The 22,134-nt window shown below is 39.4% G+C and overlaps 1 protein-coding gene across 1 annotated transcript in view; it reads left to right on the forward strand.

Moving 5' to 3' along the window:
- The window catches only part of LOC150083702 (PRELI domain-containing protein 2-like), a 77,618-nt gene that overhangs the window by 14,275 nt on the left and 41,209 nt on the right, over positions 1 to 22,134 (forward strand). The window contains exon 2 of the mRNA XM_090378574.1: positions 12,680 to 12,754. Within this exon, the coding sequence (XP_090234700.1) occupies positions 12,680 to 12,754 (75 nt within the window). The remainder of the gene's footprint in view (positions 1 to 12,679; positions 12,755 to 22,134) is intronic.

Consider the following 22,134-nt stretch of genomic DNA (forward strand, 5'->3'; position numbering starts at 1 on the left):
CCCATGTACTAAACAGATGCTTGTTACAGGCACAAGAACTTACTTCCAACCCAAGACCTCCGAAGCAAGTCGGCATATCATCCGCCTACATTCCGTACTATCCAGGAGTGTCAGGACGTATCTCGAAGATCCTGAGAAGTTACAACATAAAATGTGTACAATTACCAGGTAGGAACCTACGTTCACTTGTCTCCAGTGTGAAGACCCCTGTCACACCTGTCTTACGCAGCAATGTAGTGTACCGTATCACCTGTAGGGCCTGTAACAGTTGCTACGTAGGTGAGACATCGAGACGTCTCCAGGATCGCCTCACGGAACACGACAGAGCAATCCGGCTTGCCGAAACTGACCAGTCCGCGCTTGCAGAACATTTTTGGGCTACCAACCACGATCTTGACCCCAAGCGCGACTTTGAGATAGTGGACCACGCGCGACACTTTCGCCACCGCCTATGGCTAGAGTCACTAAACATAATGAACAACCCTAAGGCATTAAATCGCCAGAAAGGCATGCGTATACATCCAATCCTGGAGACAACCGTTTTATTGATGGATGATCACTGGCGCAAGGCAGCACACGTCCGTGCTACAACAATGACGAATGAGTAACGTGCCACAGTTTGCTTGTAATGTATTCAAAAATTCTGTCAGTTGAGAAAGGGACACGAGTTCCGAAAGCTTCTGGAAATATTTTATTTTATTTTATTTTACTGGGTATACTTTAAATAAATATCTGTTAAACTATGGACCCCAGTACTCCAGGCCCATTTGTCACTAACAATGGAATGTAACGAAATTGTAAGACGAAGAAAGAAATTGTTGACAAATATTTGTATTGTTGCAATCATACTTACTGCAGTAGTAACTTCAGGAAGCATGATTGTGACGTCATACTGTTCAAAAATTCTAAAAAGTTAGAACTCCAGACACTGTTTTATCCAGTTATTTGGATAAGACAGTGTTATCATCGTACGGCGAGGCATGACAGCCAGGTTTTTTTTTTTTTAGATAGCCCTAGGAACATTTTACACATTTACTATTATACGCATGGTTAAGTGACATCATCTGCACCTCTAGTGGAAGCCGCGGATGACGTCACTTCCATGACCAATCAAATTTACTCAGTAGAAAGACCGAAAAACTGCGAGCCCATTGTTAAAATATTCACAGCTCACCACTGGTTGTATTGTATATTTATCAATGATATCGATGAAATTGTCCAAGTTTGCAGATTATACAAAGGTTAGCAGGGTTTTTAACGACAGTAAAGACAGTATGCTACACCAACTGGATGTAGATAGTTCATTTTCCAACAAGAACTAGTAGTTGTTGGTGACTCTATTGTCAGGGAAACGGGGCACATGCTTTGTAAAAAGGATAGGTGGAACAGGACCAGGGTATGTCTGCCAGGGGCAAAGGTTGATGACGTAGAGCGGATATCATCTTTTAAGGGCACAAAAGGTGATATAATTGTACACGTTGGCACTAATGATATCAAGAGTAGGAGACCGGCAGAATTACTTAACAAGTACAGGTCACTGTTGAAAAAAAGCCGTGAATTAGGGTTGAATTTGAAAGTGTCTGCAATTCTGCCCAGACACGATAGGAGGGAGTATATGATGAGAGCCTTGTCGATCAATTCGGCCCTGGAAAGATTGTGCAAGGCTCAAGGGGTAGAATTTTTTTCAGCCTGGACTGTACTTGTTAACAGGAGAGACTGCTTCTACAGGGATGGGATACACTTAAATAGAAAGGGTGCAAGAATATTTGCTGATGCTATCGAGGCAGTGTTAGGTGGGTCGGAAAACTGCTAGCTTGGGGGGGGGACAAAGACTAATAGATTAACAGTAGCCACTGGCAGAGGTGAAAGAGATTCTTGCACTGCTTCTATTGGAATGAGCAGAAGCCTGAAAAACAAGATGCAGGATATTTCAGAGACTGCTGGGAATCATTGTGGTACAAGTAAACACATGGGTTGTGTTAAGGTAGCTAAGAATAGAAGCAGGTGCATGTATACTTGCGTGTACACCAATGCTAGGAGTTTAGTAAATAAATTTGATGAATTTGAGGTATTGCTCAAAACATCAAAGGCAGATATTGTTGGGATATCAGAGACGTGGTGTCACACAGATGTAAGGAATGCAGAACTGGAATTTGGGGAGTACAATGTCTACAGAAAGGATAGACAGGATAGGAAGGGAGGAGGGGTTATGCTATTAGTTAAGAAACACATGAAATCCAAGGAAGTGAAGCCAGTCGACATCGCTGGACAGTGCAATGTCGATTCAGTTTAGTGTGAGATCAAAATTGAGAGTAGGAGTGTGCTATAGGCCTAATGACTCTGATGAGTATATTAAGAAACTGTACAGGGAAATAGAGTGGACCAGTAAATCAGAGAGTCTTATAATGGGGGATTTTAATTTCCCAGATATTGACTGGAATTTGGGGGCTGGTCACTCACACACACACTAGGAAGGCTTTTGTGGATTTATTGGATGATTGTTTTCTACATCAGCATGTTCGGGAGGCAACTAGAGGGAGTAAAACTCTTCATTTGATTTTCAGTAGTGATTCTTCATGCATTAAGAATCTGCAGATAAATGAACCACTAGGTGGCAGTGATCACAGTGTGCCGAAGTGGGATTTACTCAAAGAGGTAACTACCATTAGGGGTAAAGGGAAGGATTATTGCTTTCGTAAAAGTAACTACGATGGAGTGAGACAATATTTAAATTCTATACAGTGGGACCAACTGATGATGTTACCAACAGCAAATTCAAAATGGGAAGCATTCAAAGAATTTATCTTGGAAGCTACTAGGCTTTACATACCAACTAAGAAATATTGTTCAAGGTTTAGGCCAAAATGGATGTCAGATGAACTAATGAGACATATGGCAGAGAAGAAAAATGCATGGGATACATACAAATTAACACATGACACAGAAGCCTATTATAGTTACAAGTTGATCTGTAACCAAGTTACAAAGGAGTTTAGGCAGGCGAAGGCAGATTACGAGAAATCTTTCGCAAGGGATGCAAAGAAAAACAGCAAAGAGGTCTTTACTTATGTAAACTCTAGAAGGAAGTGGATGAATCAGATTGGTCTACTTGATATCGATGGGTCAACTGTTGATGATCCTGCTCAGGTAGCTAACAAACTAAATTAATATTTTGCATCGACATTCAAACATGAGAAGTTATTCAGCGAGGGGAATGCCAGAGGTGTATTCAACTCTGGCAGTAAGCTAGAGAATGTTGTAATAACTGAGAGTAAAGTGGAGGAGAAATTGTTGAAGATAAACACAAGAAAGGCACCTGGGGTGAATGGAATCTATCCAGTTATATTAAAGGAGGCAGCAAAGGAAGTAAGCAAACCCTTAGCCATAATTATGAGAGCTTCTTTGGACTCAGGGGAGGTACCCATAGACTGGAGATGTGCAAATGTGACCCCAATTCACAAAGGAGGATCAAAGGCTGACACAAGTAATTATAGACCTGTGAGTTTAACTTCTGTTCCAGGAAAATTAATGGAGGCACTGGTTAAAGAAGCACTGCAGGATTATCTAGACAAGACTTCAGTTATAGCTCGGACACAGCATGGTTTTGTTAAGGGGAAGTCTTGCCTGACCAATTTGATTGGATTCTATGATGCAGTCACAAAAGAACTGGATGCAGGGAATAACTTTGATATTATATACTTGGATCTTAGAAAGTCTTTTGATACTGTTGCACACGGAAGACTACTGCACAAATTGGAGCAGTGTGGCATTGGAGGCAAATTGCTGCTATGGATAAAGGGGGTGGTTGAGGGGGAGAAGACAGAGAGTGGTAATCAATGGACACTGCTCATCGTGGACTAATGTTATTAGTGGACTCCCTCAGGGTTCAGTGTTGGGTCCATTATTGTTTTCTGTATTTATAAATGATATTGATGATGGTATATCAAGCTTAATGTCCAAGTTTGCAGACGATACGAAGGTTGGCAGGGTTGTCAAGGACACTACTGACACTATGCTGCTGCTGCAACAGGATCTGGAAAGGTTGAGCAGAAGGGCTGAGAGGTGGCAAATGAAGTTTAACATTGACAAATGTAAAGTACTACATATGGGAAACAGCAACCCCAGAGCAACGTATCAACTCTGTGGTACTACACTGACAGTGGTAGAGAATGAAAGGGACCTGGGGGTGGTTGTGCAGGCGCATATGAAGTTCTCTGAGCAGTGCAGATGGGCTGCAAGAGTAGCTCATGGTGTATTGTCAATGTTATATAGGAATTTTTCTAGCAGGGATAAGGAGGTGATTATTCCATTGTATAAGGCAATGGTCAGGCCACACCTAGAGTACTGTATACAGGTCTGGAGGCCTCAATTCAAGAAGTATGTAGAGCTGCTGGAACCAGTAAAGAGAAGGGCCACAAGATTAGTGAATGGAACAAAGGGGTGCTCTTATGAAGAAAGGCTTAAGTTTTGCAAATTATAGTGTCTGGAGACTAGGCACCAGCGAGGTGATCTGATAGAGGTGTATAAAGCCTTGAATGGTTTAAGCATGCTCAATGCTGATGGGATTCTTCCTCTTGCTCAGAATAATCACCTGAGAGGGCATAAATTCAAATTGAGGAAAGACAGATGTAGGATAGATGTGCGGAAACTTCCCTTTAGCCAGCGGGTGGTTGGTTGGTGGAACAGACTTCCATCCCTTGTCGTGGGAGTTGATAGCCTAAATAAGTTTAAGGCTCAGCTGGACAGGTATTTCGAATGAACAGAGGGGTGAAGTGGAAGTGGTTTTTTTTTTTTTTTTTTGGCTGATGCTGCATAAGCTTGCTTTCTTGCATCAAATGCCTCTGCTAATGCTAATAAGTTGGACAAATGTGCTGAGAAGTGGCAATTGAAGTTTAACATTGACAAATGCAAAGTACTGCATATGGGTAGCAATAACTGAAGGGAAATGTACCAACTGTGTGGTACTACACTCAGGGAAGTGGAAAGTGAAAAAGACCTGGGGGTAATTGTGTAGTCGAATATTAAGTTCACTGAGCAGTGCAGACGGGCTCCCAGGGTAGGTTATGGCTTCTTGTCAATGATATATAGGAATTTTGCTAGCAGGGACAGGGAGATGATTATCCCGTTATACAAGGCAATGATCAGGCCACACCTAGAGTACTGTGTACAGGTCTGGAGGCCTCATTTTATGAAGGGTGTAGAGTTGCTAGAACAAGTATGAAGAAGGGCAACAAGATTGGTGAGGGGAACAAAGGGATGCTCTTACCAAGAAAGGCTTTAATTCTGCAAATTGCAGCACCTGGAGAGTAGGCACCTGCAAGATGATATGATTGAGGTGTATAAGGCCTTGAATGGCTTGAGTAAGTTGAATGCTGATGGGATTCTTCCTCTTGCTCAGATTAAGAACCTCAGATTCAAATTGAGGAAAGACAGTTGTAGAATAGATGTGTGGAAATTTGCCTTTAGGCAGTGGGTAATTGATTGGTGGAACAGACTTCCATCTTTTGTTGTGGAAGTTGGTAGCCTAAATAAATTTAAGGCTGAGCTGGACAGGCATTTGGAACGAATGGAGGGGTGATAGAATGGGAGGGTTTTTTTTTTTTTTTTTTTTTTTGGCCGATGCTGTATAAGCTTGCTTTCTTGCATCGTATGCCTCTGCTAATGCTAAAATCTGTGATCAAACATGGGTTGTCAGTATTTCCCTTGCCTGCAGAATATCAAGTTGTTTCATAACACTTGACTGAGAATGTAACAGTTGTGTTTATGATACACTGGAATGAAATATCCTCTACACTTCCTGCATCAGTTGCATTTGATAATAACAATCCGTTTTTTTTTACCAATGAATTGGATTAATTAAAAGTCTGAAGGCACTTGTATTTTGACTATATAAAATTATATTTTAAAGACTAAATGCACAAGGCATAATATGTTATAGGTGAAATTAACTATATAATATCAGTGTAAATACACCATAGTTTACCCATAAATTTAACTACATAAGTAGTGTATTTGGCTTCATTTGATTTTATCTCATTGTGGCTACCTTCACAATAGTCTCCTCTACAAGAGAAGCATTATTTATTTCGAAGTAGTGCAATACCTGTTATCTCGTTGTGAAGTTAGCCGCAATATGAGATAAAATAAAACTATGGTGTATTTACACCGATATTATATAATAAAATTATATGCATAGATACGAATAGTCATTCCAACATACAGCATAGGCAGCTGACCATCACAGTATGTTTTGTTTCTCTTGAAAAATGAAATATCTAAAATGATTTGACCTAGTTAATATTAGTTAAAAAAAAAAAAAAAAAAAACATATGGCCATCATTATCATGTCTTTCTGTTTTTTTTTTTTTTTTTTTTGTTGCATGCAGAGAAAATGCAAAAGTGAAGAATGTTGCTAGGAACATTGCAAAGGAAAATGCTAGATTGAAGAAAAGGTTCATATCAAACAACTGTTCCAGTCAGTAGCAGGAAAGGATACTCTTACCAAACAAGACTGGATTCTAGCATTAAAGGGACTTTTGGCCTTTTATGCCAGTATACAACAAAATCAGTCACTTCTCAATGTTAATTTATTCAGAGAAAACTATACTTTGTATATCTCCACACCAAATAAAATTATTATCAAGTCTTTCATAATTAGACCTTTGTAATACTACTATAGGGTGCACAAAAACAGATAATAATTAAGATAATTGCAGTAAACCCTAGCTAATCCAGATTAATTGTGGGGAAAGGTAATCTGGAGTAGTGAAGCAAAAGATAGCCCTAAAAAACAAAAAAACTTAGAACTCAAATAAATGGAAAATTTAGTGCTGATGAAAATAAATAATAAAAAAAAAAATCACTGTAGAGCCTTTATTTAAAAACTATAAAAATTCAATACATTTATATATCCATCGATAAATGTATAGTATTGTCATTTTATACCCTTATCAACACATGCCAGCACCACCTGATCATTGCTGTGCATACCATTTAAATATAGCCTCTTCCAGCAACAATTTTGGTTTTTTTTTTTTAATGTCTGTCTATTTAATACACTGCTTGTATCACTTCACACATCAAATTTTAAAGCAAATGCCTTTATAGATTTTTTTTTTTTTTTTTTTTTTAATATCTGACACAGTCTGTTGGCCAAATTATTCAGCTTTTTTTTTTTTTTTTCAGGAACACCATTTTCAAGTTCTTTCACTTTTAGCTTGTTAATGATAGTTAAAGTAACGTGTTTTCTTTTTATTCCGCTTTTCAATTCTTTGTTACCCATAATTATATAAAATATGTTAACTTATGTACCTATATACATATAAAGAAGTCTGAAAATGAAGCGATATAAGCAATAACATTCATCTGACTCAGAGTCAACAATAATCTGTTGTTGTGGAAGTTGATAGCTTAAATAAATTCAAGGAGGAATGGGACAAACGTTTGGAGGGAATAGTTGTGTGATTTTTTTTTTTTTTTTTTTGTTGATGGTACATAAGCTCATACGCTTGCTTTCTTGCATCACATGCCTCTATTATTACTACTACTACTACAACGTATGTATGCTCTGTCTCTTTCTCTCTCTCTGCCAATCAATCAGCACACAGTCAGAGTAACTCATCTGCCTTCCTAAATCCCATCTGTACTCGACTGTGAACAGAATTTTTTCATATTTCGATCTGGATTAACTGCACCCAGATTAGCAATGGTTATCTATGCATACTTATTTTTATGCATAGATAAGTGTTGGTCCCAGATCAATCAATGCATAAAGATGGTAATTATCATTATTTTTATAATTATTTCATAATTTCATAATATTTTTGAATTCTTTAGTACATATAGATTCCTATATCCCTGCATTTCTGTTGGGCATCGCTATTCCAGTATTAACTATCGTCATTTCACTATAATACTAACTGGAACTATTCTGATATATAGATGTTAAATTTGGGATTCAGGTGTATTTTAATCCTAAATTAACACACACACACACACACACACACACACACACACACACACACACACACACACACACACACACACACACACACACACACACACACACACACACACACACACACAGGGTGTACAGTGAAGATGTTAGAGCCTAATAGGCCAAGTTCTTAAGGAGAAATAAGGTAATTATTCTGCTGCATATACAGGGTATCTCAAAAATATTGGTACAAAAGTTTAGGGGAGGTAGGTAACATCTAAAGGAATGTGAATCGCATAGGAACCCATAACCGGAAACATCACCGTAAGTCGGTAGACGGCGCGGTAGTCGCCGCACAAAGAGCATGCATCGATATACGAACTGTGAGCTGGCAGACATGCACCTAGTGTATGGATTAGTAGAGGGCAATGGATGAGCCGCTAAACAAATTTATGGAGAACGCTTCCCAGACAGACATGTACCGGACCGCTGTTTGTTTGCGTGTGTGCATTAAAATTTGTGTGATTGTGGGTCATTTAGAGGTAACAGGAGTAGTGCGGGCAGACCACGTTCGACACGAACTCTCGCCATGGAAGAAAGTGTGTTGAATGCCGTCCAGAATAATCCTACTACCAGCACACCTGCCATTGCCTCTGCCTTAGGAGTGTCTCGTTGCAGTGTACAGCGTGTCTGGCACGATGATTCCTTACACCCCTTTCATCTCCAAAGGGTTCAGTTACTGCTCCCCCAAGATCATCCTGCACGTGTGGCTTTTGCGCAGTGGTTTCTCCAAGAAAGTGTTCAAGACTTGAATTTTCCAGCCTATGTTTTGTTCATGGATGAGGCTTATTCAATCAGCACAATGCTCATGTGTAGGTTCACGGCAACCCACACAGTGTGCGCCCCCATGTGGCACAACATCGCTTCGCAATAAATGTGTGGGCAGGCATGGTCAGTGACTGCTTATTCGGCCCATACCTGTTACCATCCCTGCATGAACTCCGCTAAATATCGGATCTTTCTTGAACAAGTTCTACCAGGGTTACTTGACGATGTTCCAGCAATTGTGAGATGCAACATTTGGTTTCAACATGATGGGGTGCCTGCCCATTATGAAAGGTGTGTTCGTGACTATTTGAACATGCGTTTTGGGCGTCGATGGATTGGCCGTGGTGGACCCGTTGCCTGGTCCCCGCGCTCACTTGATTTATCGAGCTTTGATTTCTTTCTGTGGGGCCCTCAAATCTATCATGCATGACTTGCCTGTGGAGACGGAAATGGATCTCGTGGCAAGACTCGTCTGTGCAGCTGCTACTGTCAAAGAAACTCCAGGTGTGTTCGACCACATCCGCCAATCCATGCTGCGTCGGTGTCACGCATGCATCGCGTCTCATGGTTGAACCCTCGAGCATCTGTTGTAACATCATGAAATGCATCCATCTTGTACTCCATTGTTAATATTATGTCAAATAAATGTTTGCCACTAATTATTGTCTTGTGTGATATCTGCTTCTTGTGCCTCTGCCGTGACGATTCCGGTTATGGGTTCCTATGCGATTCACATTCCTTTAGATGTTACCTAGCTCCCCTAAACGTTTGTACCAATATTTTTGAGACACCCTGTATAAGGACAATTTCCAAGATACAGTGTGCAAAAGTTTTAGGATGTCACTTCTTATTGAAAAATGTATATGATGTGATATGTGTACTTGCAAACCAGAGCTGTGCTGAATTGGTACAACATAATCTCTTCAGTTAGCTCAAAAGTCTTGAGAAGAGTGACCATGTGATAAGAATTTCCTTCCTGTTCATTGTGACATGTATTTAATATTAGGCACAAATGGAAGCACTGCAGCTACTTGGGAATGTGCTCAAAACCATCACCAGTTTTTATCACCCAAATGCATATTCTTCTGGTGGCTTTGCAACAGATTATGACAGTGGACTTTGTCAGGTGCAGTCAAAAGTTTTTCTTGAAATCCAAGTATATGATAACAAAATTCACATTTTGTTATCATATACTAGGATTTCAAGAAAGCTTTTGATATTGTTGCATATAAAAGACTGCTGTACAATTGGAGTAGTGTGGCATTAAGGGAAAGTTACTGCTATGGAAAAAGAGTTGGTTGACTGGGAAAAGACAGAGAGTGATTATAAATGGACATTGCCCTTCATAGACTAATGTTATTAGTGCAGTCCCACAGGGTTTGGTGGTTTTTCCATTGTTGTTTTCTATATTTATTAATGATGTTGATGAGGCTCTATCATGCTTAATGTCTAAGTCTCTAGATGATACAAAGGTTGGCAGGCAGGTTAATAACAGTAATGAAGGCATACTGCTGCTGCAACAAGATCTAGAAAATTTAGGCAGATGGGCTAAGACAGTGGGGTTCAAACTGTGTGGGGTGCGACCCCTAGAGGGGTTGCATATTCTAATATTAGAATAAGTGTGTCTGATATTCACATTTTCCAGTCCATAGGGACTGGAAAATGTGAATATATCTGCAATTCATAAAGAGAGATCAAAAGGAGATATGAGTAATTATAGACCTGTTAGCTTAATGTCTGTTCCAGGGAAAATAATGGAATCACTGGTTAAAGTTGTAATACAAGGCCATATGGACAGGCATGCAATTATACTGCAACCTTAGTATGGATTTGTTAAGAAGAGGTCTTGTCTAACCAATCTTACAGGACAGGTTACTATGATACAGTGACCAAGGAACTGGATGAAAAAAAATAATTTTGACATCGTATACTTGGATTTCAAGAAAGCTTTTGATATTGTTGCACATAAAAGACTGCTGTACAATTGGAGTAGTGTAGCATTAAGGGAAAGTTACTGCTATTGATAAAGGGATGGTTAAGCGGAAGAAGACAGAGAGTGGTTATCAATGGGCACTGCTCTTGGTGAACTAATGCTATTAGTGGAGTTCCCCAAGGTCCAGTGCTGGGTCCATTGTTGTTTTCAGTATTTATCAATGATACTGATGAAAGTATATCAGGCTTAATGTCTACAGATGAAACAAAGGTTGGCAGGGTGGTTAACAACAGTCAGGATGAACTCTGCAACAAGATCTAAGGAAATTGGGTCTATGGGCTGAGAAATGGCAGTTGAAGTTTAACATTGACAAATGACACTGCACGTAGTTAGCAGTAACCCAGGCGCCTCCGTAGCTGTTGGGAAGGAGCAGCAGTGCGTAGCACACGCTTCTCGATTAGACCGGGGTTTGAGCCCGTCACCACCAAATATGGAGGATGCGGAAAGGTCAGGGAATGACCACCGCATATTCCCGGAGCAATATGGCCTTAGTTGCTAATGCTCCTAAAAACCAAACAACAAACAAGCAGTAACCCCAGAGTAATTTATCAACTGTGTGGTACTGCACTCAAGGTAATGGAGAATGAAAAAGACCTGGGAGTAACTGTGCCGTCTGAAATGAAATTCTCTGAGCAGTGCAGAAGTAGCTCATGGTGTCTTGTCAGTGATATACAGAAATTTTTCTAGCAGGGATAAGGAGGTGATTATCCCCCCCTTGTATAAGGCAATAGTCAGACCACACCTTGAGTACTGTGTACATGTCTGGAGGCCTCACTTTAGGTAAGATGTAGACCTACTGGAATGGGTGCAGAGAAGGACAATCACATTCGTGAATGGAACAAAAAGGTGCTTTTACTTGGAAAGGCTTCAGTTCTGAAAATTGCATATCTCGAGACCAGGCACCTTCAGGCAGACCTGTTTGAGGTGTTTAAAGCCTTAAATGGATTGGGTAAGGTTGAATGTTAATGGTATTCTTCCACTTGCTGAGACTACACACATGAGGGGACATAAATTCAAGTTGAGGAAGGATGGTTGCAGGATAGATGTGCAGATGTTTTCATTAAGCCATCAGGTGGTTGATTGTTGGAACAGGTTTCCTTCTGTTGTTGTTGTGGAAGTGGATGGGTCGAATAAATTCGAGGGAGAACTAGACAAATTCTTGGAAGTGTGGATGGGTGAACTGGTTTTTTTTTTTTTTTTTTGGCTGATGCTATATAAGCTTGCTTTCTTGCATCATTTGCTATTATACTACTACTACTACAGTAGACTGTCGAAATAATGGCACATTTGAGCTAATGGCACATTGAGATTGGATGTTTACATACAGTGCAGTCTTATAATGCCAGAAAAAAGTAAACAGCAAGTCATTTGTTTACTTTATTTGTTAAATTCACCATTTTGAAAGTGAATTCTGTACTGATATCACAGATTATGCTACTGTTTTACATTTATTTTAACTTATATTATAGTAATTATAATTATCCATAGCAGCAATTTGTCCTTAATATCATACTGCTTCAATTTGTACAGTAAAATATATTAGAATTGAAAAATTTTGTTCATCAGTGCTAAGTTTTAGCATACTAATAAATATTTGTAGCATGCCACCTGTTCACCTTTCCTACACTAGTATGTGGTCTATGACTCATTAACTTAATTCAATACTGAGAGACTGAAAATTTTTCCATTTTTATGTTACATTCAGACTTCTGCCAACATGTTACATGACTACAATCAAAATTCACTTTAATTGTACCTAATTAAATTAAATTAAATTTGATGTGTATGGTAATTTTGGTGGTGCCTGGGATAAAAGGGAGATTAAAAATTATATTCTAAAACTTTTCATTCTGTATGTTTTTTTTTTTTTTTTTTTTCAGTTAATTACAGTAAGTGAAAAATTAATATGCCACTCATTACAGATGGTGATTTCCCTTGATATCAGACATATCTTCAAGCATCCAGTGGAACTTGTTGTCTGGACACATTTGAATAAGGTGAGTTTTTTTTTTTTTTTTTTTTAAATGTATTAGAATGTAGTTGAGTTATGCTATAAAAAATAATAACAATCTCTTCTTTGCCATTGTTATTTAAAAAATTAAGTGGCAACATTTTATACATTAGTATACTTGACTATAGTGACTGACATGGAAATATTAAGACATGCAAAAAGGAAACATTAAACCACATTACAACTACAGCAAATTCCTGCTGTTTTTTTTTTTTTTTTATGGCTGAACTTGATAAGGGGCACTTCTGTTCCTAGATACCAAGCCAGTCTAAAAATAAAATGAATCAAACTTAAATAAAATAAGGAAAGAAAAAATCCTGAACAGAAACAGCATCCACTTCCAGCAGCATGAATGCACAGTCCCAAGCCCAAGGAAGTGCATGCTCAAACTCACCAAAGATTAAGCACCACTTTTTTGTAAATGAGTAAAAAATAGAAAAAACAGAATCATTGCCTCTTCAAGGGGACATAAATGCTTTTAAACTCCAAAAAAGGATCATAGGCTAAGGTAAAGAAAGCCAACACGAGAATGACGAGAAACGTCGGATAACTTACGCGGAAAATTAGTTTCCCGACACCGGACTCTAGCGCTGCTCACTCGGTAAACAGATGGTAGGTGTTATCATTCTGGAGCCGAAATCGAGAAGGATATATTAATTGACAGGTAGGTGTGGCAAACGATGAAATGATTGGTGGTGGGCGCGACAGAGGACAAGCTACTGTGTAGTCATTGGTTGGCATTATAATGTGTGTTTATGAGTAAAGAATGGTGCATAATAGTTTTGTAATGAATGGTAAACAGGTAATAGTAGCGATGAATCTTTTAAAGATGGAAGAAATTTGTAAGGAAAATAAAACGTTGCGCTATACTCCAGAATTTGGGTACAAGTTTTCACTGTGCAGTGGGCGTGGTCTTAAACTACGCCCGCTGCAGATATAGTAGAGTCAAGTTCTGTGATTGGGTGATTACTGTGAATGCATATTTTTTGCTTCTGATTGTTTCATTGGACGTGAATTTAGTTTGGTTTAAAGGGAAGTACGAAGTTATCATTTGCACATGTGCATTTGGTTTTTATGTCGCCATTTTCCTGGTGATGTTAGTATATTTTGTGCTACCATTTGCTTGTCGTGTTAGGTGTTTTCTTCTTTTGTTATTGTGCCATTTACGCATATTACTCTCTGCTGCCGTCTGCTCTACTGCCGTCATGTGTTATTTTCCCTTTATTGTTGTTGTTCCTTGTTTAGTCCCAATGGAGCAAGTAAATGTGAATCTGGTGTTTACCCCCCACCATACCGTTGTTTTTGTAGCGGAAAAGGAGTTCCCTATTTAAAAACAGCGATAACGAATATTCTATCCAAAGATTATGCCCACCCCTCACTATCTGCAGTCTTAGTTAGGGTATTTATCCCCCACCATATTGCTGTTTTTGTAGCAGAAAACGAGTTCCCTATTTAAAAACAGCGGTAACGGATATTCTATCCAAAAATTATGTCCAGCCCTCGCTGTCTGCAGACCTAGTTAGGGTGTTTAATCCCCACACCATACCGCTGTTTTTGTAGCGGAAAATGAGTTCCCTATTTAAAAACAGTGGTAACAGATATTCTATCCAAATATTATGCTCAGCCCTTGCTATCTGCAGTTTTAGTTAGGGTGTTTATCCCCCACCATACCGCTGTTTTTGTAGTGGAAAATGAGTTCCCTATTTAAAAACAGCGGTAACGGATATTCTAACCAAAGATTATGCCTGACCCTTGCTATCTGGAATTTTAGTTAGGCTTTTCATTCCTCTACTCACTGCTGTTTTATAGCAGAAAAAAGGCGCCTCCGTAGCCAGGTGGGAAGGAGCAGCAGTGCGTAGCACACGCTTCTTGATTAGACCGGGGTTCGAGCCCGTCACCACCAAATACGGAGGATGCGGAAAGGTTAAGGAATGACCACCGCATATTCTGGAGCAATATGGCCTTAGTTGCTAATGCTCCTAAAAACCAAACAGCAATAAGCAGAAAAAAGAGATCCCTATTTAAAAAATAGCTGTAAAAGATATTTAAACCAAAGATTAGGTTTTTATGAAACTTCGGAAGATATTTAATTAAAAAACGGACTTATTTTTCAAAATTTATAATTATTTTAATAACGTATTGTAGTTTCTTATTATATTAATTTAGGCTTTGATGTATTACGATATCACGTGACCTTTAGCATTAGTATAGGCATAAAAAAAGTAAAAGTAAAGTGCAGCCATTATCAACCCACAGGGTGGAAGCCTCCTCAACAATTCATGCTGAGGGAAATGGACCATAATCTGCCACGCTGGTCCAGTGCGGGTTGGCAGATCGACCGTATTCAGCAGTCAGGGGCTTGAACCCCGGTCTACTCAAAGAGCGTGTGCTACTGCACTCCCGCTCCTGCCCACTCGGCTACGGAGGCCGTTTTTTTTTTTTTTTTTTGGGTGATGCTGCATAAGCTTGCTTTCTTGCATCATATGCCTATACTACACTGAAGTATAGGCATATGATGCAAGAAAGCAAGCTTATGCAGCATCACCCAAAAAAAAAAAAAAAAAACCACTCCCATTTCACCCCTCTGTTCTTTCGAAATACCTGTCCAGCTGAGCCTTAAATTTATTTAGGCTATCAACTTCCACAACAAGGGTTGGAAGTCTGTTCCACCAACCAACTACCCGCTGGCTAAAGGCAAATTTCCGCACATCTATCCTACATCTGTCTTTCCTCAATTTGAATTTATGCCCTCTCAGGTGATTATTCTGAGCAAGAAGAAGAATCGCATTAGCATTGAGCATGCTCAAACCATTCAAGGCTTTATACACCTCTATCTGATCACCTCGCTGGTGCCTAGTCGCCAGACACTGTAATTTGCAAAACTTAAGCCTTTCTTCGTAAGAGCAACCCTTTGTTCCATTCACTAATCTTGTTGCCCTTCTCTGTACGCGTTCCAGCAGTTCTACATCCTTCTTGAAATGAAGCCTCCAGACCTCTATACAGTACTCAAGGTGTGGCCTAACCATTGCCTTATACAAGGGAATAATCACCTCCTTATCCCTGCAAGAAAAATTCCTGTATATCATTGACAAGACACCATGAGCTACTCTTGCAGCCAGTCTGCACTGCTCAGACAACTTCATATCTGCCTGCACAATTACCCCCAGGTCCTTTTCATTCTCTACCACTGTCAGTGTAGTACCACAGAGTTGATATGTTGCTCTGGGGTTACTGTTTCCCATATGTAGTACTTTACATTTGTCAATGTTAATCTTCATTTGCCACCTCTCAGCCCATCTGCTCAACCTTTTCAGATCCTGTTGCAGCAGCAGCAGCATAATGTCAGTAGTGGCCTTAACAACCCTGCCAACCTTTGTATCGTCTGCAAACTTGGACATTAAGCTTGATATACCATCATCAATATCATTTATGAATACAGAAAACAACAATGGACCCAACACTGAAACCTGAGGGACTCCACTAATAACATTAGTCCACGATGAGCAGTGTCCATTGATTACCATGTAAACTCTAGAAGGAAGGGGATAAATCAAATTGGTCCACTTGATATCGGTGGTTCAACTGTTGATGATCCTACCTAGGTAGCTAACAAACTAAATGAATATTTTGCATCTACATTCACACACAACGAGTTATTCATTGAGGGGAATGCCAGAGGTGTATTCAACTCTGGCAGTAAGCTAGGTAATCTTGTAATAACTGAAAGTAAAGTGGAGGAGAAATTGTTGAAGATAAACATTAGAAAGGCACCTGGGGTGGATGGGATCTATCCAGTTATATTAAAGGAGGCGGCAAAGGAAATAAGCAAACTCTTAGCCATAATTATGAGAGCTTCCCTGGACTCAGAGGAGGTACCCATGGACTGGAGATGTGCAAATGTGACCCCAATCCACAAAGGAGGATTAAAGGGAGATAGGTAATTACATACCTGTTAGTTTAACTTCTGTTCCAGGGAAATTAATGGAGGCACTGGTTAAAGAAGCATTGCAGGATCATCTAGACAAAACTTCAATTATAGCTCAGACACAAGAAACTAATTTGATTGGATACTATGATGTAGTCACAAAGGAACTGGATGCAAAGAAAAACTTTGATATCATATATTTGGATCTTAGAAAGGCCTTTGATACTGTTGCACATCGAAGACTGCTGCACAAATTGGAGCAGTGTGGCATTGGAGGCAAATTGCTGCTATAGATAAAGGGATGATTGAGTGGGAGAAGACAGAGTGGTAATCAATGGACACTGCTCTTCGTGGACTAATATTATTAGTGGAGTCCTCAAGGTTCAGCGTTGGGTCCATTGTTGTTTTCTGTTTTTATAAATGATATTGATGATGGTATATCAGACATAATGTCTAAGTTTGCAGACGATACGAAGGTTGGCAGGGTTGTTAATGACACTAATGACAGTACACTGCTGCGAAGGATCTAGAAAAGTTGAGCAGATGGGCTGAGAGGTGACAAATGAAGTTTAACATTGACATAATGTAAAGTACTACATATGGGAAGCAGTAATGTATCAACTCTGTGGTACCACACTGACAGTGGTAGAGAATGAAAAGGACCTGGGGGTAATTGTGCAGGCAGATTACGAAGTTTTCTGATATACAGGAATTTTTCTAGCAGGGATAAGGAGGTGATTATCCTCTTGTATAAAGGCAATGGTCAGGCCACACCTTGAGTACTGTATACAGGTCTGGAGACCTCATTTTAAGAAGGATGTTGAGCTGTTGGAACGAGTACAGAGAAGGGCAGCAAGATTAGCGAACAGAACAAATTGTTGCTCTTACGAAGAAAAGCTTATGTTTTGCAAATTACAGTGTCTGGAGACTAAGCACCTGCGAGGTGATCTGATTGAGGTGTATAAAGCCTTAAATGGTTTGAACATGCTCGATGCTGATGGAATTCTTCCTCTTGCTCAGAATAATCACCTGAGAGGGCATAAATTCAAATTGAGGAAAGAGGGTTGTAGGTTAGATGTGCGGAAGTTTGCCTTTAGCCAGCAGGTGGTTGATTGCTGGAACAATCTTCCATCTGTCTTTGTAGAAGTTGATAGCTTAAATAGATTCAAGGGCAGAACTTGACAAACATTTGGAGCGAGGGGATGGGTGAAATAAGATTTTTTTTTTGGTTGATGCTATATAAGCTTGCTTTCTTGCATCATGTGCCCTTGCTAATGCTAAAACAGTGGTGGCAAAATTCGAATGATCTTATCAGTATAACTCAATGCCAGCAGAAGTAGACTGTAGTTTTTTAAGCAAAGGGCCAAGTAAAGAACAAATACACCAAATTAATCAGGGAATTACAAATGAGTGCTATGCTTCTAATTTTAAATCAAAAGTTAGAGAAAAACTATAATTTCAAATCAATAAATAAAATTACACTTAGTGGCTTCTGAAAAAATGTCTAGTCAGCGGCCTTGTGAGCAGGACTGGCTAGATTGATTACTATCTATTAGATGCCAGCCAAACAGTAACCTCTTATAATTTGTATTAAATCAAAACAAGAATAAAAAATACTGCATCTTCATCAGTTAGGGTAACTAAGAGTAAGAACAAGTGCATGTATACCTGCATGTACACTAATGCTAGAAGTATAGTAAATAAAATTGATGAATTTGAAGTCTGATCAAGACATCAAAGGCAGATATTGTTCGAATATCAGAGACATGGTGTCACACAGATATAAGCAGTGCAAAATTAGAATTTGGGGAATACGATGTGTACAGAAAGGATAGATAGGACAAGAAGGGAGGAGGGGTTATGCTGTTAGTTAAGAAACACATAAAATCTAAGGATGTGCATCCAGTTGATGCAGGTGGACAGTGTAAAGTTGAGTCTGTTTGGTATGACATAAACACTGGGAAAGGGAAAATGAGAGTAGTAGTATATTATAGGCCTAATGACTCTGATGAGTACAATGAACAGTTGTGCTGAGAAATAGAATGGGCTAGTAAATCAGAATGTCTTGTATTGAGGGATTTTAACTTTCCAGATATTGACTGGAACTTGTAGTTTGGTCACTCGCACGCTAGCAAGACTTTTGTGGATTTATTAGAGGATTGTTTTCTACAGCAACATGTTCGAGAGGCAACCAGAGGGAGTAATACTCTTGATCTGATTATCAGCAGTGATTATTCATGCATTAAGAATTTGCAGATAAAGGAACCACTACGCGGCAGTGATCATAGTGTACAGTAGTAGTAGTAGTGGCATGAGATGCAAGAAAGCAAGTGTATGAGCTTATGCAGCATCAGCCAAAAAAAAAAAAAAAAAATCACACCATTCCCTCCAAATGCCTGTCCAGTTCCTCCTTAAATTTATTCAACCTATCAACTTCCACAACGACAGATGGAAGTTTGTTCCAATAATTAACCACCCGCTGGCTAAAGGCAAATTTCCACACATCTATTCTACATCTGTCCTTTCTTAATTTGAATTTATGCCCCCTTAGGTTTGTAATCTGAACAAGTGGAAGGATCCCATCAGAATTCAGCATGCTCAACCCAATCGAGGCCGTATACACCTCAATCAGATCACCACGTAGGTGCCCCACAAAGTCTCCAGCCACTGCAATTTGCAGAACTTAAGCCTCTCTTAGTAAGAGGATCCCTTCATTCCCCTCACTAATCTTGTTGCACTTCTCTGTACACGCTCAAGAAAATCTACATCCTTCCTAAAATGAGGCCTACAGATGTGGGATTTACTTAAAGATGTAAAAGGGAAGGGGTTTTGTTTTCGTAAAGGTGACTAGAAAGATGTCTCAGATAGTTTTATAAATTCTATACAGTGGGATAAACTGATGATCTAACCAACGGTGAACTTCAGGGACTTAATCTTGGAGGCTACTAGGCTTTTCATACCAACAAGGAAAGGCGCCTCCGTAGCCAGGTGGGAAGGAGCAGCAGTGCGTAGCACATGCTTCTTGATTAGACCGGGGTTCGAGCCCGGCACCACCAAATTCGGAGGATGCGGAAAGGTCAGGGAATGACCACTGCATGTCCCGGAGCAATATGGCCTAAGTTGCTAATGCTCCTAAAATCCAAATAACAACAATAACCAACTAGGGAATACTCTTCAAGGTTCAGGCCTAAATGGATGTCGGATGAATTAATGAGGCTCGTGGCAGAAATGAAAAATGCATGGGATGCATATAAATTATCAGGCAACAAAGAAGCCTATAGCAGGTATAAGCTAGTCTGTAATCAAGTCACAGAGGAGGTTAGGCATGCAAAGGCAGATTACGAGAAATCTTTGGCAAAGAACACAAAGAAAAACAGCAAAGAGTTCTGTACTTATGTAAACTCCTGAAGGGAGGAGATGAATCAGATTGGTCCACTTAACATAGATGATTCGAGAATTAGCATTAGCAAAGGCACATGATGCAAGAAACCAAATTTATATAGCATTAGCCAAAAAAAAAAAAAAAAAAAAAAAACACCATTATTTCACCCATCCACTCGTTCCAAATGTTTGTCAAGTTCTGCCTTGAATCTATTTTAGCTATCAACTTCTACAATGACAGATGGAAGTTTGTTCCACCAGTCAACCACCCGCTGGCTAAAGGCAAACTTCCGCACATCTATCCTACAACCGTCTTTCCTCAATTTAATTTATGCCCTCTCAGGCGATTATTCTGAGCAAGAGGAAGAATCCCATCTGCATTGAGCATGCTCAAACCATTCAAGGCTTTATACACCTCAATCAGATCACCTAGCAGGTGCCTAGTCTCCAGACACTGTAATTTGCAAAATTGAAGCCTTTCTTCGTAAGAGCAACCCTTTGTTCCATTCACTAATCTTGTTACCCTTCTCTTGTACTTGTTCCAACAGCTCTACATCCTTCTTAAAATGAAGCCTCCAGACCTTTATACAGTATGCAAGGTGTGGCCTGACCATTGCCTTATACAAGAGGATAATCACCTCCTTATCCCTGCTAGAAAAATTCCTGTATATCATTGACAAGACTCCATGAGCTACTCTTGCAGACCTTCTGCACTGCTCAGAAAATTTCATATCTTCCTTCACAATTACCACCCAGGTCCTTTTCATTTTCTACGACTGTCAATGTGGTACCACAGAGTTGATACATTACTGCTTCCCATATGTGGTAGTTTACATTTGTCAATGTTAAACTTCATTTGCCATCTCTCAGCCCATCTGCTCAACTTTTCTAGATCCTGTTGCAGCAGTGTACTGTCATTAGTGTCATTAACAACCCTGCCAACCTTCATATCGTCTGAAAACTTGGACATTAAGCCTGATATACCATCATCAATAACATTTATAAATACAGAAAACAACAATGGGCCCAACACTGATCCCTGAGGAACTCCACTAATAACATTAGTCCTCGATGAGCAGTGTCCATTGATTACCACTCTCTGTCTTCTCCCACTCAACCATCCCTTTATCCATAGCAGCAATTTGCCTCCAGTGCCACACTGTTCCAATTTGTCCAGCAGTCTTCCATGTGCAACAGTATCAAAGGCTTTTCCAAGATCCAAATACAGGCATACCTCGGTTAACGTTACCTCTGATAACGAAGCCTCGATATAACGAAGTCGGCAATTTCAAGCCCCATTTAACATAAAAAAATATTCCAATTTAAGACCAACGCCCGACAATCATTCGATTGGTGACTGACGGCGACTCGTTACGTATTCCCGAGCTGCGGGCGTGTCTGTTATAACAGTTTTGCGCATCAATCGCATAATTTAGTTGTTGTTTACATGATTGACGTTGTTTCAGTGTGGCGCATTGCAATAATCGACGTAGGTTCTTTGTAGCATTACATAACGTAGATTTTGTAAATTTTAATAGAAATATTTTTGTTTTAGTTAATTAAAATGTCAGAATCAAAGAAAAGAAAAGCAATTTCTTTGGAAACTAAACTAAATATCGTACGACGTGTTGAAAGCGGCAAAAGAAAATCCGATGTGGCACATTCTTTAGGATTAGCGCAATCAACTTTAACAACCATACTAAGTCAATCAGAAAAAATAAAACAGTCTGCTCAGAATTGTACAGATGTTACAGCGGCAAAATTAACTCGCTTAAGGAATCCAATTTTAGAAAAAATGGAGAAAATGTTAAGTTTGTGGATAGATGATATGTCACAACGTCATATGCCTTTAAGTCAAATGGTGATTCAAGAAAAAGCATTATTTTTGTTTAATCACCTGAAATCTAAACAAACTGAAGAAATTACGGAAACCTTTGGGGCTTCTCGTGGTTGGTTCGAGAAATTTAAAAAAACGGGCCAGGATTCATAGTGTAAAATTAACAGGAGAAGCTGCAAATAAGTTTCCAGAAAAACTAAAGGAAATAATTGAACGTGAAAAT

This window comes from Mastigoproctus giganteus, chromosome 7, assembly GCF_048544385.1.
Source record: "Mastigoproctus giganteus isolate SK-2022 chromosome 7, ASM4854438v1, whole genome shotgun sequence".
Lineage (NCBI taxonomy): Eukaryota > Metazoa > Arthropoda > Arachnida > Uropygi > Thelyphonidae > Mastigoproctus > Mastigoproctus giganteus.